Source organism: Jaculus jaculus, chromosome 2, assembly GCF_020740685.1.
Source record: "Jaculus jaculus isolate mJacJac1 chromosome 2, mJacJac1.mat.Y.cur, whole genome shotgun sequence".
Lineage (NCBI taxonomy): Eukaryota > Metazoa > Chordata > Mammalia > Rodentia > Dipodidae > Jaculus > Jaculus jaculus.
This window is the reverse complement of record NC_059103.1, coordinates 162,334,776-162,351,814: the sequence shown is the minus strand read 5'-3', so window position 1 is coordinate 162,351,814 and position 17,039 is coordinate 162,334,776. Positions and strand designations below refer to the sequence as shown.

The following is a 17,039-nucleotide window of genomic DNA, read 5'->3' as shown; positions in this document are numbered from 1 at the left end:
TAAAAGAAGCAAGATACAGCATGTGTAATGTCATTACCTAAAAAGCCCTAATGGGGGTTTACCTCATTTTTAGGTGTTACCCACCCCTGTAGTTGTATCATTGCAGAATAGAGAAAAATAACAAGAAAATAAAAGTGATTTGCAACCTTACTTTCTGGAAACAAGCAACAGAGCCAACATGTATACTGTGAAGAACAGTATTATTTTGGTCATAGAATGCATGTTTTCTTCTTTGTTTAGCCTCCAATTCTATATGTATGTGTATATGCATGTGTGTATATGTATGTGTGTGTGTGTGTATGTATGTGTATATATATATATATATATATATATATATAATTTCCATAGTGACATGTAAGAAAAAGAAACTATAGATGTATCTTTGTTTGCTTGAATCTTAGAATTATTTTCAGACAGTGGAATAAAAAAGATGCATAGATCTCCACATGCATGTAAACACACATGCACAAATATTCTTATTATGCATAACACACATGGGGAAAGCAAGGCAAAGCAAATAAGATGTCATCATTGTCCTGATGTCTACATATTATAAGAGTAGTGTCTAAGGATGTATGTAGACAGTGTAGGAGGACAACATCATTCCATTTTGCTAGCTGGCAGGAGGAGAGATGTCAGCATAGGGTTTCTGGCCATCACAATAGCTAATTTTAAAGGATAGATGGATGGAAACAGGCAGTGTTGAGATGAAGGGTTTTCCAGGAAAATGATGCTCTGTGTTTGAAAGTTAGAGTGCAATAGTTGCATTTGGATTTCTGAGATGGGCAAAAGTAGATTGTAGAGATGAGGTTGAGCCTGGTGCAGTTGCAAGATCCAGACAGAATATAAAGGCTTTCTGTGTTCTATTAAGGAACACAGATTTTATTATTTTATTACTTGATTTTACTTTAATTTGTTTTGTTTTGTTTTGAGACCGGGCCTTGCTAGGTAGACATGGAGGGTCTACAACACATTATGTAGACCTAGTTGGCATAAAGCTCGAGGTGATCCCCCTGCCTCTGCCTGCCAGGTGCTAGGATCTCAGTCATATAGTACTCCACTCAGCCTGGACGTGCTATTACATTAGAAAGACTTCTGAAGATGACTGAGAGAAGCAGGCCGTTAGACATAGCTTCACCATGTAGAAAAGTGAGTGGATGTGGTTTGAGGATTTGATCAGAAAGAAGGGGTACCACTGGTGGTACATACAATCTCAGCACTTGGGAGTAGGAGAATTTCTGTGAGTTCAAGGCCATCCCAAGACAACACCATGAATTCCAGGTCAGCCTGGGGTAAAGTGAGACCCTACCTCAAAAAAAAAAAAAAATCAAAAAGTAACAACAGGAACAAAATGAAAGAAAATGGTACAGGCCAAGTTCATTCAGTGAGGTGTCTGTTGAGCAGTCCAGGCCAGAGACAATGGCTGATGAGGCTTGAATTCAGGCTGTAGAAATGAACAGAACCTGCATGTTGGGGTTCAGAGCCTAGGACGAATAAACAACTAGTTAGAAGTCATCCCCATGGTGACCATGGTGTAAATAGAGCCACTCTTTCTAGAATGCTTACTATGTGTTACACATGTGATCAGCCACTTCAAATACATTATCTGAGTTGGTTCTCACACCACTGGGGTCAAAAAGGTGATGGCAAAACTGTTGTTCAACTCCTAGTCTGTATTCTAACCCACACCCTTGCCAGCTAGCATAGTGCAAAGGGAATTCTTGGGGAAAAGCTGTACAGTGAAGATTTGAAGAAGGGAACTTTGTTTATTTATTTTGAGATAGGGTCTTGCTCTAGCCCAAGATGACCTGTAATGCCATCTCAGGCTGGCCTCAGACTCATGTCATCCTCCTACCTCTGCCTCCCTAGTGCTAGGATTAAAGGTGTTCACCACCACCCCAGGTTAGGACAAGGGAACTCTGAGGGAAAAGTCTAGTACTCATCACAGGAGGAAGGACAGCCCTTAGACTGGGAAACAACATCCGAGAAGGCTAGAGATGAACAAGGAAAAAGCAGACTCACAGAAACCTGGGGACCAAAGAGGAGTGGGAAACATGGTTAAATGCTATAGAGATCCTAGTGGAAGCATACAGATGCTTCCTGAACTAGTGATATGGAAACAATTGAGAAAGTCCAGTGGAGGCTGAAAGAATGTATGATTTTAAAAGTTATTTTATTTATTTGGAAGCATAGAGACATAAAGAGATAGAGATAATGGGTGTACCAGGGCCTCTAGCTGCTGCATATGAACTCCAGATGCATGTGGCACTTTATGCATCTGGCTTTATGTGGGTATTAGAGAATCAAACCCAGTGCTTTAAGATTTACAGATAAGTGCCTTAACTATTAACCATCTCTCCAGCCCCTGAAAGAATATCTTGATGCTACATTTCAGGGTTATTTTATTGAATAGTCTAGGTTCTAGATAAAGGAAGGATTGGGTGACTAGACCTGTAGCAGTAGGATCTATCTATCATCCATCTGTCTATATCTGTCATCTATCTGTTTGACATAGGGTCTCAGCTGTGTAGCCCAGGCTGATATTACTCTCAGATATGCTCCTGTCTCAGCCTCCCCAGTGCTTGGATTACAAGGATGTACCATCCTGCCCAACTTAATGGAAATTTTGCAGTACACGAGTGTATAAGAAATCTATAGGATCCTGTATGATGAAGAACTTCCTACCACCAGGATAGTCTTGTTTAGGTCTTTGCTTCTTTCTATTAGTTGGTGGCTTTAGCACTGGCCTACTTTCTAGATATTAAGGGTAGTGGATAGCACAGCTTTCTTCCTCTGGTATACTATTCTTCCTTTGGTCTGATTTTGTAAGTGTCAGTGGGCTGGAGAAGTGACTCAGTGGTTAAAGATGCTTGCTTTCAAAACCTAACAGCCTGGGTTTAATTCTCCAGTACCAGTAAAAAGCCAGATGCACAAAATGGCACATGTATCTGTAGTTTGTTTGCAGTAGTAGGTGGTCCTGCCATGCCCATTCTCTCTCTCTCTTTCTCTGTCTCCCTCTCTCCCCCACTATCTTCTATCTCTCTTTCCTGGCAAATGAATAAATATATTTTTAAAGTGTTGGGAAAAGACCAAGATTACTGGTGCTGTACCTAGATCTGCGATTGGCATTTTGGGTATAAGGTGACAAAGAATATGGGCTTCCAGGATTGATGGTATTACAGTGTAGGGTGGTTCCAAGTAAAGTGAGGGCAACTTTGTAAGCAGACAGCCTGTAGTCTCTAATGTATGGAAAAGGAAATAAACAAGTAATAGAGAGAGTGAGTGTATGCATGGAGCTGAGCAGGAGACTTACTAACAAGTTCAAGGCCATCCCGAGCTACACAAGACTTTGTTAAGAAAAAAAAGTCAGGCAGAATGGCTCATGTTTGCAATCCCTACACTTGAGAGTCTGGGGCTTGTGGATCACTGTAAGTTCTAGTCTATATAACAAAGCCCTGCTAAAAGAAAGGAGAAATGGAGGGAAGAAGGAAGGATGGATGGGAGGGGAGAGATAAGGGAGAAATGACATCTTCCAGATGAATTTTAAGACATTTAGGCATGGCTTCTATGACAAGATGAGAAATAAACTCACACTTGACTAAAACTATATTAAACTGATTGCAGAGTTGAACTAAATTTCAGGTCTCCAGTAGATGTTCTCATACTTGGTATGGTTAAACTTAGGATCATACTTTTATCATTTAAATTTGTATCTTTCATGGGCCAGTGATGTGTTACTTTGAGCAGTAACGGTGACCTGTGCTGTTAGCTAGCCAGACATGTGATCATGAGAGCAAACAAGTGACATCCTGTGGTATATGTGTTATCAGCTATGTTTGGTAGGCTAGGTGTATGAAATACATTATCTAACACCACTCTATTATCTATCATCATGTATGTATGTATGTGTGTATGACTGTGTGTATGTATGTGGTATCTATTTGCTCTGCCTCCCTCTCTCCCTCTCTTCTTTCCTTTCTTTCTCCTCCCTTCCTCCTTTTCTTCCTTCCATCCTTCCTTTCTTCCTATCTTTCCCTCTCTCTCTCTCTTTGATACAAGGTGTCAGTGTTTAACCCTGGCTTGTCTGAGACTTTCTCTTCAAATCAGACTAGCCTGCAACTTACATTGTTCTTTGTCCTTCTGCCTTCTGAATGCTAGGATTAAAATACCTACAAATTTTCCAGCAGTGGGAGCTAGAGGCAGAAGGATTAGGAGTTCAAGGTCATCCTCAGCTATATAGTGCTAGGGTTACATGAGAACCTGTATTTGTGATTTATGGTATTTCCAGCTTACAACAGGTTTATGAGAAAGTTACCCCATTATAAACTAAGGAACATCTGATCTTAAATTCCATTCTATATACATAGACATGTGTTATTAATGGCATGTGGTCACCTTATGTCATGAAATTAAGGTTAATTATTTTTTGAGCTGGCTATAATATAGAGAAGGGATTTGGAAAAGAAATAAGACCATTCTTCCAATAAGAACTTTGGTTGAATTTATGTATTAAGTACCTTTCTAAGACAGGATTAAAAGTAAAATCATTAAGTTGCCTGCTGTTTTCTCTGGCTATAGTACCGGATACATATATACTGTCATGATATAGACAGACTGAAGGATGGTGTAAGACTAGCAGAGGTTACATGATGTGGTTGCTGACTACGGCAATTGAAGAAAGTGTAGGAGGATGTGTGTGATCTCTAATGGGCAGTGATATTCAAAATGGGACAAGTCATTCCAGATAAGAAAAACATTCACATGAAAAACCAAATCTCTACCCTCCACAGAAACCCAGACAGTAGCAATATACCTGCAGTTGACAGTGTATAGACTTGAGGAATTTAGGATAACCAAGGATGAAGTTGTGTTTGATACAAGCAGGAGTCATGTCAAGATTTTGAACACATCTCATTTTGGCATTATTTTTTATTGTGAGTTTCACTAAATGAACATATTGCATGTTGGTAATGCTTCCATCAGGTTATACTCTGTCCTACCTTGTGGCTCTTGCTATTTTTTTTTTATTAAGTAGAAGTGTTGTACGGACAAATCATGTGTTTATACCATAATTTTCCACCTCCCTGCTCCCATTCCACTGAGGGCCCTCAGTGGGATTTCTGGTATTCATTATGGGGTTGTGGGCTATGAGTTTTGAGAGCAGCAGTCAATCATTGCGTCGGGCAGGGGGTGGGGACAATGCCTCTGGATATTCCCTCCCACCTCATGGTTCTTGCAATCTTTCTGTCCCCTCGTCCACAAAACTCCCTACATCATGGTAGATGTGTTATAAGTCTACTCTAGGGTTGTGCCCTCGGCAGCTTCTGGATTTCTGCTTTGGTGCATTTTAAGTGTCCTCAGTGTCTGTTTCCACCACCCTGCCTCAGGTTGTCAGGCTCGCCAGGGAAGCAACACTCTTGCTCATCTCGTCATTTCCTCTGTGTTTTCACTTGGCCTCTAGCTGCACCACCATCATCTCGTTTAACAAGGGACAGTTTCCTCAGGTTTCTTGGGAAGGATTGAGACTGGATAACTTAACTTATGAGAGGGCTGACTACTAATGGTTGAATCAGCTTTTGAAAGGAAATGTGTCCTAACTTAGAAGTTCCTTTAAATGTGCCAAATATCCTCCCACCCTGTCATCTCACTATGCTTAAAAAGTTAGCAATGGACTCGTATTTATTTCCAGGATTGTGGAAGGGTTCTGAACAGGAATGGCCATTGCCAGGAATGTGCATCTGGCAGATACTGATCTGGATAGGAGGAAGGCAGAAGCCCCACCATCACCATCTTAGGCTGTGCATAAGTTGCTTAGAGCATTTTGGCCCCTAAACCTTGGAGCCATTAAGTGCTTTCATTTTAATAACACTATTCAGATCTTTGCCAGTGAGAGAAAAAAAATAAGATTCTAGGGCTGGGAAAATGGTGTTTGTGCCTGAACTCACACTTACACATACAAACGTCCACATACATATAAACTCACACACATACAAATAATATAAATGAAACAGAGATTCTAGGCCCAATTTTATCTTCCCTCACTTCCTTCTCATTTTCTGTTCTCTTTTAGTAGTATCTGGATTCTACTTTGACCTAATTCCTTTAAACTTCCTTAATTTACACTTCTGCTAGTATGAGTAACTTTAGAAGTTCTTCATAGTCTATATTGCCTCTGAGACAGATGAGCCCTGGTAGAAATATGCATAATACTTCCAAAACGGGCCTTCCTCTCTGGTCACACTGATCACCTGCAAGAACTTGTAGAATACCTATTTTTCAACCTTAAAAACACATCTGGAACTGTTTGAACTAACTTTAAGATAAGTGCCAAGGCAGATTGTACATACCTTTTTTCTTTACTTAAAAAAAGAGGAAATGGAAACCATACCACCTCTGGAAGGGCCAGACAATGAATCCAATATTGAAATGGCACTGGTCATGTATTTATATATGCCATATTTTCTTTCACACTCTACCATCTTTAGTACACATGGGTTGGGTATTTGCCAAGTGAAAAGTTACTGTACAAAGAAGATTGTCTTGTTTGGAAGTGGTGTGAATCATAATGCTAGAAATAAAATCAGTTCCCTTTGATTGTACTTACCTTCCTCACCTGATCAAACAGTATTCCTTTATAATCTCCTTTTTCTTTCTCCTCCCCTTCTCATCTTTCCCTTTCCTCTCTCTATACCATTTTGATTTACTCTTTCAATAACAGTCTGACTTGTCCTCCAGCAACTAAAAAAACATGTAGAAATTATGTAAGAAAAAAGTATAATTTTCATGAATTTAAGAAATTTCATGAGATATAACTTAATATTGGTTTAACCTTCTCCTCTAATTTGAACTGCAGTGAAATGCTTCTGTGGTTAAGTCATAGCTTTAGTGTTGTTTGCTATAAAAGTTTCAAGAATATATATTTCAAAAACAATTTTTTTAAATAATCCAAAACAAATGTAACAGAGTTCAGCATGCTTGAAACATATTTTCTGAATTTATCTTCACTCTCTGTGATCCAGAGGGGTTTTATGTGCACACAGATTAGGCCTGGCCAGTTCCTTCCCCATCTATCTCTATTCTGGATGGATTGTACCAAACAGCACAGAATGAGTTACATATGGTCCCACTTTGTCTCAGTTTGTAGGACCTCTGGGTTGGAATTCCATTTGATCTGAGGGAAGCCAACCGTCACAGAAATTTGGCGAATGTCAAAATCCTAACTGTGTACATGTATACATACATCCGGTTAGAACCTATCAATTCCTGCTTAAACTAGTGGTGTTTTGCCATATATTGGTTGGTAGTTCTTGTTACTAAAAATATTGATGATAATTTAAAAAAATAAAAAATAATAAAAAAAACAAGCCCACCAACCTATGTGGAACATTATACTTGGAAAGGAATCATGTTATAAGCTTGGTACAAGATTGGTGTCTAAATGGCTTTCAAATTAAAATTATAAGTATATAAAAATCGTTTTGAAATTGGGATACAGAAATACAAAGATTGTCTTAAGTGTACAGATGAAGACCATTATGAGGTTTAGTCCCTTTTTTCTTAGTGTGGGTTACTTCAAAATGAGATAAGAGTGCCTTGAAGTTTAGGTGTTCTGTATACTATATAAAGGTGAGGTACAGTGGGCAATGCCATAGGGTCTGGTTCAGTTGTTGGCTAAACAAAGCTGGTACGAGTTGCTCTCCCTATTTGGGTAATTTTCTCCCTGTTTCGTTCTATTCCTGGTTTCTTTCCTTCTATTGCTTTATTTATTTTTTCATGAATCCCACTTCCCTCTCCTTCCCCCTCTGCCCTTCCTTTTTCTGTGTGACCACGTGCTCCCAGTCTGTGTATCTGGACTGCCTTTGCTCAAGGTTCCCTGTGAGTGTTAGCAGAATGAAAGCCAGATGGACCAGCCGTTCCCACTGTTATCTCCCAGCAGACTTTGGCGAGCCTTCCTCCCCACCTCCTTTCTTGGCATGACAGAAGTATTTGCCTTTATTTAGGGAAGACTGTATTTGCCGTACCTCTCCCCTCAGCTGCAACATAAGTGAAAGCTATTTATTCCCTTCTTGCTGAGGTTGGTTGAGGTGAGTAGAATGTGCAATGAATTTATTGAGAAAGCAGTTTGAAGCCTGCCAAACTTCTGTATTTTTCTAAAATAAGTAACTTTCTGATGCTGGTTGTTAAAGACTCTGAGATAGCAAAACAAAGGCAAGATTTTAGTAATCAGATAAAGGTAGACAAGCTGTTTGTGTCGCTGCTGTAATCTCACTCAGAGCACTTTATTTACTACAGGGATAGTTACTGTTATTTAGACAGTGGTAGAGATGAAGAAGGGGAGACCCTGATACTGTTAATTAGATTTCCAGGCAAAAGGCACTTACTGGAATAATGATTGTTTTTATTACTTTATTACATCATTCCTAATGTGATCTCAACATTCTTTCAACTTTTAACATGTTGTACTTTTTTTTTTAACAAATTGTATTTTATTACAACCTATTTTTTAAGATATTGCTTCTTTTCTGTGACAGGGTCTCACAAGGATGCCTTGGCAACTTTGAATTTGTAGCAATGCTTTTTAATTTTTTTAAAAATTGTTTTGACAGAGAAAGAGGGACAGTGTGTGTGTGTGTGTGTGTGTGTGTGTGTGAGAGAGAGAGAGAGAGAGAGAGAGAGAGAGAGAGAGAGAGAGAATGGGTGCACCAGGGTCTCCCACAAGCAAACTCCAGACGCTAGTGCTCCCTTGTGCATCTGGCTAACATGGGACCTGGGGAATCAAACCTGGGTCCTTTGACTTTGCAGGCAAACGCCTTAATTGCTAAACCATCCCTCCAGCCCTATAGCAATACTTTTGTTTCTGCCTCCCAAGAGTTGAGATTATGTTTGTGTGTATGTGTGTGTGTAAACATGTGTGAGTGTGATCCTGTGCACACTAGTGGAGGTCGGAGGACAATTCAACTTTCGGGTTGGCCCTCACTTTCCCTGTGGTTTGAACAGGGTATCTTCTTATTCACTGCTCTTTGTGCAAGCTTTTAGGAAATTAACATCTTTCAGTCTCCCTTCTTGCCATAGGCATACTGGGATTACAGAAGCCCAACATAGCTTTTGGCTTTACATGGAATATGGATTCTGAACTCCTGTACTTAAGAGTTGTATTGCAAATGCTTTATCCACAACCATTTCTCCAGCCCTGCCTGTTTATTTGAGACAGGGCCTCATGTAGATACTTCATACTGGCCTCAACCTCATTGTGTAGCCAAGGATGACTTTGAACTTATGATCCTCTTGATTCCACTTTCACAATACTGAGCTTAGAGGCATGTATCACCATGCAATGTCTCGGGCTATCTATCACATGGTATAAAATTTAATTTAAAGAAACAATTCAAAACTTAAATTTTTAGCCAGGCATGGTGGCACATGACTTTAATCCCAGAACAGGAGTCAGAGATAGGAGGGTCACCATGAGTTTGAAGCCAGCCTGAGACTACATAATGAATTCCAGCTTATTCCAGCTTGGGCTAGAATAAGACCTTACCTTGAAAAACCAAATAAAAACCCTTTTAAAAAAAAATTTTACTGACCAGTTATTACTTTGAAAAATAGATTAGACTCAGAAAATCAGACAGAAATTTCAGGAGAAAAACATACTTACTTAGCCAAGTATGGTGGTACATCATTTAATACCAGCACTTGGGAGGCAGAGGTTAGAGGATCACTTTGAGTTCAAGGCCAGCCTGGAAGTGCAAAGTGAGTTCCAGGCCAGTCTGCAATAGAAAGAGAGAGAGAGAGAGACCGTCTCCCCCCCAACAAACAACCTTGCTTAGAAGCTTGACCTGGTCATTTATGCCTGTGATCTCACACTTGGGAAACTGAGGCAGGAGTATTGATGCAAGTTTGCTTACTCACTTATTTGCATGTGTGTGGGTACTCATGTGCCATGACATCCATTTGGAGGTCAGAAGAAAACGTCAGTGTCTGTTTTCTTCTTCCAGCTTACTTGAGGCAAGATCTTTTGCCACTGCAAATGAATGAATGAACACCAGACTGGTTAGTTGGCTGGTCAGCTTTGGATTCTCCTGGCTCTGCCTCCCATTTTCATAGGTGCCATTGGGCTCACAGGTGTATGTACCATCTTGTGTCCAGCTTTATGTGGGTGCTGGGAGGATCAAACTCCAGTCAACACCTCTAATTGTTGAGCCATCCTCCCCTTAATGCAAGTCAGTGTGGGCTACATAGTGAATTCCATGCCAGTCTTGACTACAGAATGAGACCCTATCTCAAATGCCTCCCTCAACTTCCAATAAAAAGAAAGAAAAGAGGGCTGGAGAGATGGCTTAACAGTCAAGGTGCTTGCCCAAGAAGCCTAAAGACTCATGTTCGACTCTCCAGCTCCCAGACAGACAGTGACACAAGTGCACAAGGTGGCACCTGCACACAAGGGGGTGCACACATCTGGAGTTTGATTGCAGTGGCGGGAGGCCCTGTCTTTCTCTCTCTCTCTCTCTCTCTCTCTCTCTCTCATATAAAAGAAAGGAAAAGAAAGTATACTCTGGGAGAAAAACTGATCTGGCTTAAAAATGTAATTTGGGGATTCCTGTATGTCCATCCTTACAGCTTTTATAAGTTTTCAGTTTGGGACTTGTACATTCTGATTCTCCAGTTGTTAATTGGAGTATTGACCTCACGTTTTTAGCAGGTAAGGTTATAAGTACACACATTCAAAGTAAGCAATACCTTGACTACATTCTGAAACACGGCATTGTTGTAGTGTTGATTTTTAAAACAGAGTAGATAAAATTGAAGGCAGAGATGGGTCAAGGAGACATAACCTGTTTCATTGAATTGGGTGGAAAATGAAGCAAGAAGGGGATGGCAGGTGTTGAGACAAGCATCTCAGAGAGCCTGCTTCTGCTAGTGACTCACCTGCATTGCATAGCCCACTGGCTCTGAGTTTCTGTTGTTTCTGAGCCATTGGGAAGGGCTCATTATCATCATTCCTTTCTCCTCTGTTTTCTGCTTCTTGCTAATGTTGGCTTCAGCTCAGAGTGAAGTTGTGATGGTGCATATAACACTCCCAAGGTAGCATCTGCCCGAGCCAGAAATAACAATAGGGTATTATATAGCCTAGTTACAAATGAGGTCCTACCATCTGTGCTACCCCTTCTTAAGTGGAGTTTGGATGATAAAACCCTGCTTTAAACTTCCGTAGATAAGTATATCTTATTGATAGAAAGTGTTAGATTTCTTTGGCTGGCATGCTGTATAAAAAGATAAATGCCCCTCAAGAAGTACAATAACATGTTCCTGGTGGCATCCTCCAGATCGTACTGAGAAGCACTCCACAATGCCAGACTCACCTGTGGATGTGAAGACGCAATCCAGGCTGACCCCTCCCACCATGCCGCCGCCTCCCACCACTCAAGGAGCCCCAAGGACCAGCTCATTCACACCCACCACATGTAAGTGCTCAGTTTTGCATCTAGGGTTTCCGTTTAAATTAATTTTGCACACACATTAAAAGGGGAAAATGTGATCTAGTATCCATGTCTTATGCAGAAGTAAAGTGCAAAAAGAAAACTCAGTAGTTTGCCAGTGAGTAGTTATTGAACCCAACAAAAGTGTTGTATTTAGGTGCAATTGGTTGATTGCCAGTATGTGCCTGGTTATTCACTGTTACCTCAGAACCGCAGTCTGCTACGGCTTTCCCGAGGAAGACTATTGCACTTGTTCTGTAGCTCTAGTTCTCACCCTTACAGACTTTTAATTCATTCTACTATAGGGTCTTCATTTTATTTTGTTCAGTTTCATTTGAACATTGAAATACACTGTCCTTACTCTTAGTTATTTCTAGGTTGTTACCTTCTATTTCAACTGGTTACAAATGATATTTAAAAATCAAGCAACTCACTTCCTGACATTCATAAGGCCACTGCTATATGCAACGGACTCATGCAGAAACCTTCCGGAACTCAGTTGCATCCTCCTGGTCATGAGCCTGTCAGGTCTCATAAAACTTCACTGCATTTGTACCCATATCAAGTCCTATGTACCATCCAAAGATAGGATGGAACATTCTGGCAGAAAAGCAACTCCTCACTTTTACTCTCCATATGAGCATTCAATATCTTGATTTTAATCAATCTCACGGTTCTTGCAAGATTGTCATCAAATAAGTCTTTGTGAAACTAATAAATGTTTATCTGTGACCCATAATGTTATTTTTAGACCGTGTGCCATGAAATCTATGTGAATGAAAAATAACAGGCCAAAAAAAAAAAAAAAAAAAGATCCATGGGACTATAAAAATACACATTCTGGGAATTTGTGCAGCATTGCACTGACATCTAAATGATAATTTCAAGTGTGTCAAGGGCAGAAGATCATTATGTGGCCACTTATAACCCTGTCATTTTCTTTTTTGGTTTGTTGTTACCCAAAGTTACAGTGATGGGCACATGTCTGTTATGACATAGCCTGGTGTGCTGCTATTTCTTGACAAGTGACTTTGACCCTCATGTGAGATAAAAGGGCCAGTTTATTATCTTGAAATGAAATGTTAGAAATAACAGGGTTCTTAAAACTTCCTCAAATTAATATTAGTTATAGTTAACCAAAATTATAATACAATATGGGATTAATAAAGATGACTATGTCAAATTAATAGACTTAAATTGTAAAATCATTAATGAGTATATGTGAAAGTATTCTAGTTTAGTTGTTGTTTTTCTTTTCGTTTTAGTTTTTTTCAAGGTAGTTTCCCACTCTAGCTGAGGTTGACCTAGAGCTCATCCCACAGTCCCAAGCTGGTCTTGAACTCATGGTGATCCTCATACCTCTGCTGAGATTAAAGGTGTGTGCCACAATGCCTGGCCATTGTTTTTTTGTCTTTTTAAAACAAGGTCTAACTATGCAGACAAAGTTATCCTCAAATTTACTAAGTAACTAAGGATAATCTTGCATTCTTGATCCTCCTACCTACACCCTACAAGAGCTAGGATGACAGGCCTGTGCCATCTCCAGCTTCTGTCTTAGCTTTTAGGTATTATCTTAATGAAGTTCAAATAAGTTATTTTGTTTGTTTGTTTGTTTTGTGGTTGAGTCTCACTCTGGTTCAGGCTGACCTGGAATTAACTATGCAGTCTCATGGTAGCCTTGAACTCATGGTGATCCTCTTACCTCTGCCTCCCAAGTGCTGGGATTAAAGGTATGCACCACCACACTGTTTCAAATAAGTTCTATTGGAATTGACTTTAGTGAATTACTGTCAACCTATGCTCTGGGTTAGGTTAAGCTGTCCCATTTCAATTTCTAAAAATAACTCCTTGATAAATGCCAAATCCATTTTGGCTTCTTATGTAAAATTTGGATTTTCCCTAAATAAATGGTTAAGAACTATGAAAGGGAGAAAATAGCCTTCTAATTGGGTGGTATAAGGTTAAAACTTGAAAGGCCTATTTCTATAAACACAGCTGTCAGTTGTGTGTACAAAACATGATTAAAAATGTTCAGTGATAAATTTAGTCTCCACCAAATGTACACTTTCTCCAGGGGAGCAGTTTAGGAAGGAACAGTCCTGTTGTATTGATGTAAGCCTGTGACAAAAAGCTGACATCCAAAGCTGTTTGTTCTATGTTTGAAACATTTCAGGTGGCTGGCATATGTGCACATGGGAGGCAGGGCTGGCTCTGTGCTGCAGCAGACCCCATTTATTATCAGCTTCTGTGCAGATTGCTACCCCTCAGTGTGAGGACTAGACACAGTAAGTGACAGGGTGCCTCAGTCTGGTAGCTCTGTGAAGTCCAAGAGTTTGGAGAAATATCCCAGCATTTCTGAAAGTACAGAAGCAATACTTTCAAGGGAAAGAAACTTGGTGGCAGTTTCCTTGTGTATTTTCTCTGTGAATTTATCTTTATTCCTTCTGATTTTGTGCCCTTGACAGTAACTAATGGCACGAGCCATTCACCTACAGCCTTGAATGGCGCCCCCTCACCACCCAATGGCTTTAGCAACGGGCCTTCCTCTTCTTCCTCCTCTTCTCTGGCTAACCAACAGCTGCCCCCAGCCTGTGGTGCCAGGCAACTCAGCAAGCTGAAACGGTTTCTTACCACCCTGCAACAGTTTGGCAATGACATTTCACCTGAGATCGGAGAAAGAGTCCGCACCCTTGTACTGGGACTGGTGGTAAGCAAACAGAAGTCAACACAGTCTTCAAGTGGAAGGGGGCTGCTTGTGGTGCGGGAGGAGAGGGTCAGAAATGCAAACCTCAACTCCATAACAAGCTTGTTGCAATGCTTTCTAAATTGAGAGGTTATGTGCAAATCTGCTTAATGCTACAGTCACAAATTTTCCAGTTGTGCATCATGTATCGATTCCTACCTTTTTTTTAACCCTCTGACTAATAAAAATAGAGGATATAAATTAGTTGTTATCTTGACTATAAGTGCATGTGTGTGTGCTTATATGTTCATGTATTATATATAGATGTATGTGCACATACTTATGTATTCATGAAGACACATGTGTGTAAGCTTATTTCAATAAGTGTAGTTTTCTGGCATGGTTAATAGCCTTGAACAATAACAAAATGGTTTTGTTATGTTAATGACTCACTGAATCTAATTGGTGCTCTTTTTAATGTAGTTGCTTTAGGGAAGTTTATGATTGGCTTAGGTCAATATAGTATTCATAATAAGTAACACATTCTTCTTTCATGTACTTTCAGTTTTAAGGCTAATAACATTAAAAAGTTTTATTGTGGTAAAACATACAAAAATTGCTATATTAACTATTTTTAACTGTACTATTCATTGGCATGACAAGTATATCCACATTGTGTAGCTATCACCATTATCTATCTCCAGAGATACTTCACTTTAATTTATTTATTTACTTAATTTTTGAGAGAACTGGGGATTGAACGTGAGGCATAAGGCAAGCACTCTACCACTGAGTTACGACCCCAGAATCAGTGTTTTCATTACCCCAAACTGAACCTCTTACCAAAAGACAGAAACTCCTCATTCCTCTTTACCCCATAGCCCTTAGTAGTAATTCATTTGAAAACATTTTGCAAGGCAGTCTTACTATGCAGCACAGGCTGGTACCCAACTCTGACCCTGATCCTCCTGCCCCAGCTTTCCAAGTGCCCATATTACCTGTGTGCACTGCCACTCTTGCCTTAGTTTCTTTGTTCTTATAGGCAACTCTTTATTATTGGTGGAGTGACATAACTCGTGAGTTTGGAAAGAGAATTTTTGATATCAGTACATTAGAGTGTATTCGGTGTGCCTTCAGGCAATTAGAACATAGATCCTTTTTTTAACTACCTACCCCCAAATTACTTTTACACGTATTATGATTTTTGACATGACTGGAAGATGTTCCAGTGCGTATGAAGGCGATGTTCTCCCAGCACACAGAAGCCTAGACCCATGTAGCCTTTCCTCCAGGCCTTTTAGTAGAGCTGAGGACAGCTTAATAGAGAGCAGTTTCCTTCTTCTTGAAGTGAATTGTTTATTCCCATTATGTGGTCCTATCATGGACAGTGCAAGATCAGAAGACAGGCTTCAAATCACCACATCCTAAATTTGATAGATATTTTACAGCTTAAAATTTAGCTAATTTCTCCCTATTTCAAAGAAAAAGACATATGTCCAAGTCTGTTTGTTCCTTCTCATTACACCCCAGGGACAGGAAGGTGACTGGGGCAGAGGTATGTAACTGTACTTTAGATACCTGCTCATTCACTTGTCTTTTTGTTTACATTTATTCTTGAGCTTTATATAGTAGACTTTTCAACATGTAAATAAATTAAAGAATCACAAACAAAATACAAAGTAGTAATTCTATCAAGTTGTTAGTTATAAAAATAACTGACTTTTTAAAGCTAGGCATGGTTATATACACCTGTAATCAAAGCGTCTGTCCAATGTTTCTTTTTTTTAAACTTCTATGTATATTTTAGGTTTTTTTTTTTTTAAATTAAAAGTGCTTTCAGGGCTGGAGAGATGTCTCAGAGGTACTTACTTGCAATGCTTGATGGCCTGGGTTCAATTCCCCAGTACCAGTGTAAAGCCTGATGCACAAAGTGGCACATGTGTCTAGAGTTAATATTCAGTGGCCTGAGACCCTAACACACGCATATTCAGTCTCTCTCTCTCTTGTTCTTTCTTTCTTTCCTCCTTTCTTTCTTTCTTTCTTTCTTTCTTTCTTTCTTTCTTTCTTTCTTTCTTTCTTTCTTTCTTTCTTTCTTTCTCTTTTTTGGTTTTTCGAGACAGGGTCTCACTGTAGCCCAGGCTGACCTGGAATTCACTATGGAGTCCCAGGTTGGCCTCGAATTCATGGCAATCCTTCTACCTCTGCCTCCCGAGTGTTGGGATTAAAGGTGTGTGCCACCATGCCCAGCTTTCTCTCTCTCTTTCAAGTAAATAAATAATTGTTTTTAAATACTGGTTTCATAACTTAAAATATGGAAAATCTTACTATTTCTTAAATATATTTTTCTACTTTAAGTGATTTTTTAAATGAAATGCTTTCCAAAATTGTTAACTTAATCTAAAAATCTTTATAAAGAAACCTAGGGGAGGTCAAATGAGTGAATGACTAAGGACCATATTTTTTTTCTTTTGTTATGTTTGTTTTTGAAAGCAAGTCATAGTACACAGTGCAGGCTAACCTGGAACTTACTATATAGCTGATCTTGAACTCTTGAGGTTCCTACCTCAGTTTCCCAAATGCTAAGATTACAAGGTTACAACATTTGAGTCACTGTGTCCCTGCTGAGGTCCAGGGAACTTGCTTTATGCATTTGACCTTCAGGGCATTTTATTTAATTCTCCTTTGAAAGAGTGATTTGTGCATGCACGCACACACACATACACACACACACACACACATAATGAAACCAAAGTATATAGACGTTCACTAAAATATACAAGACACCCAAGCTGGCATTACCAGGTCTATGATGCCATTATCTGTCCTTGGTGTTAAATCATAATGAAATGCATGATTCTTATACTTAGGAGGTCATAAAG

At 39.6% G+C, this 17,039-nt stretch overlaps 1 protein-coding gene across 7 annotated transcripts in view; it reads left to right on the top strand.

The window, feature by feature from the left end:
• Runx1t1 (RUNX1 partner transcriptional co-repressor 1) overlaps window positions 1-17,039 on the top strand; it is a 169,985-nt gene that overhangs the window by 91,003 nt on the left and 61,943 nt on the right. For all 7 annotated transcript variants that reach the window (XM_045143076.1, XM_045143078.1, XM_045143077.1 and 4 more), the window contains 2 exons: window positions 11,325-11,462; window positions 13,943-14,184. In XM_045143076.1, the coding sequence (XP_044999011.1) occupies window positions 11,325-11,462; window positions 13,943-14,184 (380 nt within the window). The remainder of the gene's footprint in view (window positions 1-11,324; window positions 11,463-13,942; window positions 14,185-17,039) is intronic.